General features: G+C 32.1%; 1 protein-coding gene across 1 annotated transcript in view; it reads left to right on the top strand.

The window, feature by feature from the left end:
• Window positions 1-12,215, top strand: part of LOC143234511 (kinesin heavy chain-like) — a 367,254-nt gene that overhangs the window by 342,209 nt on the left and 12,830 nt on the right. The window contains exons 14-22 of the mRNA XM_076471920.1: window positions 1,241-1,390; window positions 2,615-2,710; window positions 3,818-3,913; window positions 5,127-5,244; window positions 6,700-6,874; window positions 7,334-7,435; window positions 9,232-9,292; window positions 11,261-11,440; window positions 11,931-12,067. Coding sequence (XP_076328035.1) covers window positions 1,241-1,390; window positions 2,615-2,710; window positions 3,818-3,913; window positions 5,127-5,244; window positions 6,700-6,874; window positions 7,334-7,435; window positions 9,232-9,292; window positions 11,261-11,440; window positions 11,931-12,067 — 1,115 coding nt within the window. The remainder of the gene's footprint in view (window positions 1-1,240; window positions 1,391-2,614; window positions 2,711-3,817; window positions 3,914-5,126; window positions 5,245-6,699; window positions 6,875-7,333; window positions 7,436-9,231; window positions 9,293-11,260; window positions 11,441-11,930; window positions 12,068-12,215) is intronic.

The following is a 12,215-nucleotide window of genomic DNA, read 5'->3' as shown; positions in this document are numbered from 1 at the left end:
TAAGGTTACGATTCAGGGTTAATATCAAGCTAGAATCTGTGTTGTTCTGTGTAGTGTTGAGTAAGGTTACGATTCAGGGTTAATATCGAGCTAGAATCTGTGTTGTTCTCTGTAGTGTTGAGTAAGGTTACGATTCAGGGTTAATATCGAGCTAGAATCTGTGTTGTTCTGTGTAGTGTTGAGTAAGGTTACGATTCAGGGTTAATATCAAGCTAGAATCTGTGTTGTTCTGTGTAGTGTTGAGTAAGGTTACGATTCAGGGTTAATATCGAGCTAGAATCTGTGTTGTTCTGTGTAGTGTTGAGTAAGGTTACGATTCAGGGTTAATATCGAGCTAGAATCTGTGTTGTTCTGTGTAGTGTTGAGTAAGGTTACGATTCAGGGTTAATATCGAGCTAGAATCTGTGTTGTTCTGTGTAGTGTTGAGTAAGGTTACGATTCAGGGTTGATATCGAGCTAGAATCTGTGTTGTTCTCTGTAGTGTTGAGTAAGGTTACGATTCAGGGTTAATATCGAGCTAGAATCTGTGTTGTTCTCTGTAGTGTTGAGTAAGGTTACGATTCAGGGTTAATATCGAGCTAGAATCTGTGTTGTTCTCTGTAGTGTTGAGTAAGGTTACGATTCAGGGTTAATATCGAGCTAGAATCTGTGTTGTTCTCTGTAGTGTTGAGTAAGGTTACGATTCAGGGTTAATATCGAGCTAGAATCTGTGTTGTTCTGTGTAGTGTTGAGTAAGGTTACGATTCAGGGTTAATATCGAGCTAGAATCTGTGTTGTTCTGTGTAGTGTTGAGTAAGGTTATGATTTAGGGTTGATATCGAACTCAAATCTGTGTTGTTCTGTGTAGCTTTGAGTAAGGTTACGATTCAGGGTTGGTATTGAGCTAGAATCTGTAGCCATATTTATTTTATAATCTGGTACGTATTTGAAATTCTTTCTCTGTCAGATGATCTTGGAATGTTTATAACTGTCAGATGTGATTAAAAAATTGGTGGAAGACTTCTGCTGATATAAAATAAAATTAGGGTTTGATGAATTAATTTTTAAAAAATCATAAATTTGACACAGTTATTTTAAGTAAAAATTGGGAGTAACATAAAGATGATACAAGTATCATGAATTATGTGATTATAGTAAATTATAAATCTGTTCTTGAACCTCCAGATTTACTACTTATATAAATATACCATCAAGCTTTAGATATATCATTCTAAATCATGAATTTTTAATTTCTGTTTAGTCTCACCTAAACACAACTCAGAATGATCTGCAGCAACAAAAGGACCAAAATGTTCACCAGAGGAAGAGAATTACTGAAATGTTAACGAACTTACTGAAGGACCTTGGAGAGATTGGGACTGTTATTGGTGGAAATGCTGCAGACATGAAAGTAACGAACTTGAACTTAAGTAGTTATTTATAAACATTCAACAGATACAGAAATTAACTGAGTGTTAAGAAATCTTTCTACCATAACTACTGGTCTTGTGTGATGTTTGCTAAAATATTATTCTGAAACTTCTAGTTGTAATTTTTAAGTATTACAACATGATTTAAACATGTAACAATGAAAAAAAGTGAAAGAAAAAAGACGTTTTATTCCCAAAAGGGGTTAAAAAATATCCAGGTTCATGGGTTTTGTGTAGAGTTAATACAATGATTACTTACTTTGTAAGAGTTGTGTTGCACTTTTTATTGTTACTAGAGACATTATAGTAAAATTATTTGTACAATATTTGTTTATATCTTTTCAGTATTGTTATATCTTGAAAGTAAACATTAACTATTGTTACTGTTATACGTAAGTTTGTAAGAAAGATCTACAACTGAAAAACTATGAATTACCTACTGATTAGTAAACTCTTTTAAAACCTTGTTTATAATTTCAATTTAATAATCCCGTGAAAGCACATTGTGAAAATACGCTTTTTTATTATTAACATGGGTGACTTTAATTCAACAGTCGTTGGTTATGCCACTTTGGCATCAGTTAACTGTGGTATTTTAATGTCTCCAGTATAAATGCAGAATATATAATAATCATTGGTAATGAAATTAAACTTCATTAAGTTATTAGGGTGTTCAAAGTGTAAACAAAATTCAGTCAAAATCTTAGTTTGTTAATAATTGTTTACTGAAAAATGTCTGTCAACCACTAGCTGAAGAACAATAGAATAGGTTTTATAATCTAACTTCAAGTATGAGTTAAATGGCAGATTCTCTAATATTCAGAGCTGTTTTTTGACACTTTTGGATCATCAACAATACTTTAAAAGTTACCATATTCTTTGTTTCATTTGTTCGTAGTTTCTCTGTATGTGTAGAAATGCAAGTGGTTGAAGACGTTATATAAAAATTTTAATTTAAACGTTTGAACTGGGTAGATCCATTGTAATGTATTTAAATTTTCACTTGTTCAACTGAAGGCTTAGGTTTATTATTTTACAAGTCAAGGTAGTAAGTTCCACTTAGGATTAAAATTAAAAAAGCCTATGTGAAAAAAATTGTTATCACTGGTATTATTATGATAAAACTAATTGTAGATGTCCGGATGCCTGTTTTATTAGTATGGTTACTGATGTATTAATATTATTGTAATGTTTGTTCTTGACAGCCTACAACAGATGTAAATGTAAAACTTGAAGAAGAGTTTACAGTTGCACGTTTGTATATTAGTAAGATGAAGTCTGAGGTGAAGGCGTTAGCTCAGGTAAGAAGCTTTCAGGGTGGGATGGATAGCTACATGTCAGTTTTTTATTCTTCAATAAATTTCTAAACATCTACCTAAAGTGTTGTTGTTTTTAATTTTCAGTTTGTACTTAATGTTTGTTTCATGATGACGAGAAACCCACTTGAAGTAAAAAATGTAACTCAAGAAGGCTGGTATGGGTATTAACACTGTTTTAAAAATAAAGTGGAGAACGACCTTTTGATCTTCCTAGGTCATCTTCAAGTTAACAGGTTTTTTAAATCTGTAGATGACCTAAGAAGGTCAAAACATTGTTCTCCATTTTTAAAACAGTTTTAATATCCATTCCAGTCTTCTTGAGTTACATTTTCAATATTTACATTTGTTTGCTTTAGTCTTGGACAGTATTAATAATTATTCTTGACTATTGATAAAAGCACACTACCTAATTTGGAACAGAATTAAAATTTATTGTAGTAACAAACATAGTTGATTTCATATTTATATTCATACTCACAATAACAAGAATCCATCAATTTATTGTTTAAGATATTCTTGCTGTAAGTGGTATATTTGGCCACAATCACAATTAGTCTTGCTTCCAAAAATGGCTCTAAAATGAAGGATATGTCAAGCTTTTAACTCTTTATAGTTTAATATTTTGAAGAACATTTCTGTTCATTTATTTAAGTAGATAACACTGTTAAAGTTTCTGAAGGTTAGTATAGAGAAATCTTAAAACATTATACAGGAGAATATGACATTCTTAAAGTTGAGATGTTGTATGGTAATTATTATGCTTAAAAGAAAAATGTCTTCTGTTCTATTAACAGCACACAAAAATGTTCTTAGATTTTTAAACTAAGTCAAACAAGAGAAACAGTTGTCATATTATATCCTGTTTATCTTTCGTAGGTTTTCAGGTTTTCTTTCTGTTTCTTTTACACCAATAACTGAACAATATAATAACCAAACAGAACTTATAAAACTGGGAATTGAACTAAGACATAGATACTACTGATTTTGGTTTAAATATATTATATTTAGGATACAACATCTATGACATACAGACAAAATTAGTATTCCTTATATAGAAGCATAATTGTTTGTTGTGGTTTCTCTTAAAAGCGCTGTGGTCAGTTGGAGACTTTCCAGTCAGACTGTAATAAAAAGATTGAAGCCAATGAGAAGGAACTGGTAGAGTGCCGTTTACTGATTAGTCAGGTGAGTGTTGTAACTGATTTACTGTGTAAAATAGTTGGAGAAACAAAGTACAAGCTGGTTACTGATCAGTCAGATGAGTGTAGTAACTGATTTACTGCGTAAAATAAGTTCTCTAACACACAAAACGTACCTGGCTGTTTTTTGTGAAAACTATTATAAAGTTGTCAGTTCTAAGGTTGAATAGTTATTGTTGTATATTATTTGTAAAACTTGTGTATATTAAATATGGTTGAGTTCTACTTAGTATTATTTTTATGATAATGTTATCTTTATGTGTAGTTTCTGAATCTGTAAAATAATATTTAATATTTACTGTATGTTAATATAAGATCTTTTCATCAACTAGAGACAGGAGTTGGATGTAACAAGTCTTATAATTTGTTTAATGTCTGAAAAACTGGTACAGGGTGTAGCATAAAATTATATATAGTAATAAAAATTTACACTTTTCCCAATTAGACGAATATTGACCAGGTTATGACTGACCATATGGTCAGGAGAAACCCATACTTTAATACTGACAGTAGTTTGTCTATCATTGCATCTGTTTCTCAGGTAAGATCTTCAACAGATAACTGTAAGTCTTGCTGACCGTGACTGGAAGTTTGTTTATCCTCAATACATTGTTATAAATCTTCATTATTCCCTCTGTTGCATGCACGTGTAAGATTCCAACATGTTCAACTTACAACCTGACAAGGACAGTAGTAGTGGTAGCCTTCAGCCAGACCAAAAGGTCAGGGTCAAGGTGTCTGATTTTAAACAATCAGTGAAGAAAGATTCCACAGTTTCATTTGAGAATCAAAAATATGACACTATTATATTGATTGTATCTTTGGACACAACAGATTTTGAACTTTCTAACAATGTATACAACACTTTCAAGCAACAATCCCTGGTCTGCCACCCAAAAAAAACACAAAGATTTTATCTCTGGTTAAGAGAAAGACCTTGTTTTAATTTTCTAGTTAAGCGATTTGTGTTGAAAGCTGAAAAATGGAAGGCTTATTGAGCATTGCTGTATTGGAATCACCATTACAGTTACAGAACTAATATCATGAAATATGTATGTGTGTGTTTTCATCTCACTTTGAAATAGTTCACATAAAATACACCCAATAGAGAACAACAAAATCTTAGAAACTTCTAATTCTTTCCTCCCCTGAAATTAACTAATATTGGTCTGTGTTATTAAAATGCATTTTCTGTTTAGTATGAAGCCAAGGTGAAGTCTCTTCAACAATCTATGCGAGACATAGAAAACAGAAGGAGAACCCTGGAGGAAGCTGTCGACCAACTGAATGAAGAGTGTGCTAAACTGAAAGCAGCCGGTGGGGTTCTGATTGTAGCGTAATTAGGTATTCTAACATAGGTGGTAGAAACACTTTTAATTAACAAAGGGCTTCCACTCATTAAAAAGAAAGAAAGAAAAAGAATGCAAACTTAATTTGAGCCAGAAAGAATGCTGGAAGCTACAACCTACTTTATATTTTTAGTCATTACCAACTTTATTATATTTTACACTTTAGAGTTTTTTTATTTCTTGAAGAGAAACATTTTACTATTTTGCAAAAAAAACCAAAAAAACATCCCCCCTACCATCTGTTTCTGCCACCTATGTTTTCCAAAATTTATTGTACCTTCATATTATTCAAACAGTTCTTGTGGGGTTTTCATTTTGTTAAAGAACTTGTTAAGAATGATCTTACTACATTTTTATTTTTCAAACAATGTCATGGCTTTTTTCAACGTAACTGTTTACATTCAGCATTTTTATTTTATTTATTATTTGTAGAAAATCTGTTCTGTGGATCTCCCCACAGAAATAAAAGAAACTTGAAAGTGATACATGGTATAGTTTTATTGAACTCATTGTGGAACCTCATTCCTTGCAAGAAATTATAGTTGTCGTTTAAACAGTTTGACAGTGAAATAAGTTTAAAAACTTGGTTGACTTTGTACATTAATAGTTAGATCCGTGTGAGTTTTGTCAGATCAGTATTAGTGAGGTACTCGGGGAGATCCTCTCCTCCCTACATGCAATTTTCAAGGGGATTTCAAATCATTGTTATAGAAGCCCTTGAAAACTCATTTCTCCAGCATACCCACATGGCCCAAAATCTTGGGGTTCTAGATGCGGATGTGATTGGTGGGTAATTCATGTTGTTTAATAACTGTCAATTTTTGTACGATGTTTTTACGATAGGTGTACATTTGTTAGGGAATATCAAAAATCGGCACAAAACATTTCACCTCTGATTGCGAATTGTGCTTGGAATATAGTTCCTTGTATTCATGTATTAAATGTTTTTTTACAGTTCTTATTGTACAGGTGAGTGTTAGGAAACTACTAAAACAAAACAAAACTTACAGACATAGTGTATCAGCATTTTCTGGTTTCACCAGGAACATCTTTTTGAATAATAGTTTGTTATTGGATACCTTAAAAGAAGTAGAATTCAGTTTACATATCTTTCATTGTTAGTTGTATTTATTTGTTAGAAAGTCTCAGCACTTGCATTTCATGAATAGGTTTTCACTTCATAATGATCAGTCGTATCCAAGGATCACCTTTAAATTAATTATGTGAAGACTGCACATCATTTCTAGGTTTTGTAGACAGACATGTAAAACTGTTTTTCTCAAGCAAAGAATCCTTGGTAGGAAGAAAACATACAACTTAGACAAAAAGAGAAAGGGAACGTTTTGGCCGGAAACGTACTGTAATGATACCTTTGCTGTGATTGATTGATATATGAAACAATATTTTTTTATTCCTTCTACAGAGGAAATGCACATAATGGCTTCGAAGGAAAAAGAAAAGTTGAAGGATAGTGCTGAGAAGATGAAGACGGCATTAGAACAGCAGATAGAGAAACACAGAGATGCCCACCAGAAACAGCTGTCAACACTAAGAAATGAAGTTTCAGGGAAACAAGAACAAATTGATGAACTGAAAGAGTATGTATTACTATAGTGTTAGTTGGGCCCTGGCCTGGCCAAGGTGGTTAAGGTACTCGTCTCGTAATCTGAGGGTTGCGGGTTCAAAATCTGCTCACACCAAACATGCTCATTCTTTCAGCCATGGGGGCATTATAATATGTCAGTCAATACCACTATTCATTGTTAAAAGAGTTGCTCAAGAATTGGCGGTGAGTGGTGATGACAAGCTGTCTTACACTGCTAAATTAGGAATGGCTAGCACGGATAGCTTTCATGTAGCTTTGCGCAAGATTTAGAACAAACAAACAGATATTTACTTCTTAGTCTAAAATGTTGTTAACTTGAATCTTCCTAGATAAATAAATTAATGTTGGATATGTAGGAAATAGTTACTTGCAAATGTTAAGTGTAGTGTGAAAACCTGTATTTTCTGTTACAGTTTTTGAGTGCTTATAATGTTACTTTTACTTCTTTTAGCATAAACCAGAAGCTGTCCTTAGCACAAGAAAGGTTACATAATGAGTACGAGAAACTGAAACAAGAAGAACAAGAAAAAAGCCAGAAACTTCAAGAACTAACGTAAGTAGTTTTACAGTAAAGTTTTGTCTTGACAAATATTACCCTTTCTTTATTCTTTTTGTAAATCAATCTTTGTTTTCATAATTAATTTTTAAAATAAAATATATTTTTTCCTGTTCCTCATGTTAGGTTTATGATATATAACCTTTTTTTCAATAGGCTCGGAGTAATATACACGGGTTCCTCTACACGTATGCACATGTTAAGTATTCACACTATAACTTTTGATACAGCACGTGTATCTTCATAAAATATGGTAACTTTTTAGTAAAGATTACAATTATTTTGCATACAAAAAATCAAATTTTTTAATGAAATATTTTTATTAAAGATTTCTTTGTGAAAATATCGAATCTGTTACTAGTCTGAGTGCAAAGTGATTTTGTGTTGTGATAAAAAACAACTATTCTTCGTTCCAAAAATCTCAAATGTTATATGTGTAATCTCTTAAACCTCCTAAATACATTTCAAACTTTTGTTTTCAGTAAGACTTTATATTTCATGTTATTTTCTGTAACAATGTGGGGGTCTGTCAGTTAACCAACTTCGTAACTGTCATAAAAAACTTGGGAAGTATAAATTATGTTTTTTTCATACCAGATAGAATGACCACATGTTATAACACAAATGTTGATTCTAAGTAGCCTAAGTCTCATAACATTATATGTTATTATACTGACCTTCAAGTCATGTCTAGCTTACATTACACAACTTGATGTAGTGCACATGCACTCATGTCACGCTGTCCTATAATATAAAACTGACTTTTAGTTTTCCCTGTCTCGACTGTGTTTTGGTGCACTAGTATTTTGTAATGTACAGCTACATTTCAGTTATTATATTTTGTAATGTACAGCTACATTTCAGTTATTATATTTTGTAAATTTCACACGTGGGTGATATCAAACAAATTTTTTTTTAGGTTTTATGTATACAGTTTTAAATAACTATACTATTACCATAGAATACCATGATATTTTATTAAACTTAGTAACTAAGATGCATTTAGATGTAAAAAAAAAAAAAAAGAAACTTGAAGCACTCTAAAGACACAACCTACCTTCTTGGAATCTTTATTCAAAAGAACAGGGTAGCCTTTTCACAGATTAAACTGGATTAAAAACCACTAGGGGGACAATCTGAGCTGAATGATTGGTTACACACATGTTATATGTTGAAGCAAGTAGGCTGTTTTCAAAAATGGATAGAAGTGAATGGGGGCCACTGTGTTTGATTCAGTACATGAGCCATATCTCAGCAAAATAAAAAAATATGGGGTTCTTATTTTATATTCTAGCTTTTCAATATTAGTAATTTGAGTTCCTAATTTATACGAACTACAGACTTAGTAATTTGACATCACAAACATCTAATTTTAAACAGTGCTGCAATCAACATACCATGTAACTCCCAAAACCTATATTTAAATGTTATTTTAATATTTCATTTTAAATTAAGAAATTAAATCATTTAATATTAAAATTTGAATTATAATCTGCAGTTTGATTCCAGACTTACTGACAAAAACTTGCAAAATAGTAGTATAGTAAAATTTTGAATGCAAGTAAACACACAGTGACATGTCCTTTGACCTGCGATCTGTTGTGAAAGGGTTAAATAATAATCCTGAAAGTTTAGCCTAACATCCTGCCTCAGCGTATCATAAGATAAAATATACTGTTCTTTGTGGCAGCTTTCCTGATTTCTTAACATTATAGAAGTATGGTGTATCCTTGTATGTAATGTTAAGTTTATTATTGTTTTAGGCTTAACTTTTTACTTCCATCTATTTGCAGTTTACTCAATGACCGACGGGAACAAGCTCGGCAAGATCTGAAAGGGTTAGAAGAGACTGTGGTAAGTGATCACGTTATTTTTATCACTTGTTTGATGTCTGTTGTCATACTGATTGGCCAAACCTGTCTTTTTGGGAAGCTTGTCTTTCTTTTAGATTTTTGTAGTTTAGCAAAAATAACTTAAGTATTAATACAATCACTAGTTTTATACCTTGAACTCTGTATCAAAGACAATGCTGAATTTTTTTGATATTCAAAATGCATGTGCGTCTTAACACAGCTGTGTAGTAACGCCCTCTCAACTATAATTTTTTTATTGTAATTTTCAAAGATTTATAAATCAACAAAACTAATTATCCTTCATTTCTGGATGATGAGAAACCCACTTGAAATAAAAATGTATCTCAGAATGGCTGGTATGGGTATTAACACTTTTACTGATGAGGAGAGAACAATGTTTTGTCTTTCCTATGTCATCTTCAGGTTAAACAAGATAGAGAGTTTAAATGTGACCGTTGATGGACACATGACTTAGGGTTGATAGTATAAACGAGTACCGGATTGTAGGGGGCGTTGCAGGTGGATATTAGGTTATTAACTAGTATTGGTATAAAGGTGTTCCTTTATATTAGTTTAATTTTGGCTTTATTTGCTGTACAAGTAGGGCTTCTTTGATTTTGTGTTTGTTTATATTTGTTTCCCTACTTAGTATCTGGGTGTTTTCTATGGTTATGTTGTGTTTTATTTGATTTGCAGTGTTCACAAACGTGCAAAGGTGTTTTTTTGTGTTCTTTGAATCTAGTTTCCATATTTCTGCTTGATTCTCCAACATAGAAGTCACGGCATTTGTTGCATTGTATTTCATAAATTATGTTGGTGTTGTGTTTGTCAGTGTAGTTTTTACATATTAAGGACTTTAGTTTTGTATCTGGTTTTTGAGTAAACTTGGTGTTTACTGAAATGTTGTGTTTTGTTATAAATTTTCTTCAATTACTGTTTTTGTTGCTTGTTTGTTTGTTTTTTCACTGATATTGGGAACATACGGTATGCAGCAGTGTAAGGTTCTGTTGTTTGTTGTATCTTGAGATTTATTGTTTGTCTAGGTGTGTGCGTATAATTTTTTCCACGGTTTTTGGAGGAAATTTGTTGATGTTCATGAAGTGTTCATTTTGTTGATTTCATTGTTAATTTTATCAGGTGAGCATAGTTTCGTGGTTGCGTTTATTTGGTTTCTTAATACCTTGAGTTTTTGTTTTGTGTCATGTGCTGAGTCCCAGGGTATATATAATCCAGTATGGGTGATTTTTCTGTTTTGAATTGTGTATCAGTTCTAGTGATCTTGAGGTAGAGAAATGCTATTTGGTTAGTTTTTTTCCTGGTCATAACTGAACTTAATGTTAGGTATTGAGTTGACATGGCTGAATAAACAAAATATATGTTCTGTAGATGATAATCCAACAATTGTATCATCAACATACCTGTACCAGTATAGTGGTGGGTGTAAGGCTGAATTTGTTACTTTAGATTCGATCTGCGTCATAAAAATGTTGACTAGAGCTAGTGTTACGGGATTCCCCATACTTAGACCTTTTATTTGTGCATAATTATCCTTCAGATCTAAATATAGTTTTATCCCACAAGGTTTTTTATTATCTCGCATGGTATCATGTATATGTTGTTGTAGATAATTCTCGGATTCTACAACTTAAAACACAATGGCACCAGCTAATGATTCCTAACTGGTAAAATATCTACAAATGTTGGTTGTTACTCAGGCAAAAAATATTGTTTTGGTAAGAGTTATCATTATGGTACTTTTTTTTTTTAAAGCCAATAAGACGTTGTTGATGATATGAAGAGTATTTCGATCGCCTGATTTTAGTAGCATAGTTAGTTAATTATATGAGTACGGTTATTATTTGTAATATTATTACTGTAAATTTTGTTAAAGTTTAATCATCATGGGTGAAACAAAGGTAACTTACCATTAAAGATTTATTTACATGTGTTACTCTGTGTTAATTGTTAGGCCAAAGAACTTCAGACCCTCCACAACTTGCGTAGATTATTCGTTCAAGACCTCCAGAGTCGAGTGAAAAAGTCTGCTGCTGGAGACGAGAATGAAGATACTGGCGGAAGTCCCGCTCAGAAACAGAAGATAGTTTTCTTGGAGAACAACTTGGACCAGTTAACCAAAGTCCATAAGCAGGTGAGATAGATGAGCCACCTAGTACAGCCTTAAAACACTGATGACATAATGTCCTTAACCCTCATCACCTCTTGTTAAAAAAACAACAACCCACGAGCGGTAGTTTAATTTGTTCAGTTTTTATTTTTAAACATGTTATGTTTTCAATTGCATAACAGTTTATACTGTTACTGACTGTTATGGTAATCACAGTGTTTTGCATTATTAAAAAATTTGACATTGTATGTTTTTTTGTAATAAATGTGGATTTTTTTTTTTAAATATGTATAGATCACTTTTTAAATAAATTTATCAAAATAAGTATTATATTTATTTAAAACATAAGTAAAAATGACTTAATTTCAGGTTGTTTACTTTAGAAGCCTCAAAACGTTTCCACCTTTCAACTGCATAAATTATCCATGAGATTCTTTATTTGACTATGTATCACAGGAGTAGCTTTAAAACTTACCCAAAGGTTAATAAGTTTAGCATTCATTTCTTTAATCAGCTCGTGCGGGATAATGCTGACTTGAGATGTGAGTTACCTAAGTTGGAGAAAAGATTACGTGCAACTATGGAGAGGGTGAAGTGTTTGGAATCTTCCCTGAAAGATGCTAAGGAGAGTGCTATGAAAGATCGTAAGAGGTATTTATTCTCGTGTATCTTAATATTTGGTTTATGGGCTTAAAACGTAGGTTCTGTGGTTTTAGTTTTAGATATTCCTGGTGCTTTTAAACAGTGGTTTGTTAATTATTCCTTCAGGAAAACATCACATTCACATGGCACAATTGTT

The sequence above is a fragment of the Tachypleus tridentatus genome, chromosome 12, assembly GCF_004210375.1.
Source record: "Tachypleus tridentatus isolate NWPU-2018 chromosome 12, ASM421037v1, whole genome shotgun sequence".
Taxonomy (NCBI): Eukaryota; Metazoa; Arthropoda; class Merostomata; order Xiphosura; family Limulidae; genus Tachypleus; species Tachypleus tridentatus.
The sequence above is the reverse complement of the archived record's forward strand: the minus strand, read 5'-3'. Positions and strand labels throughout refer to the sequence as shown.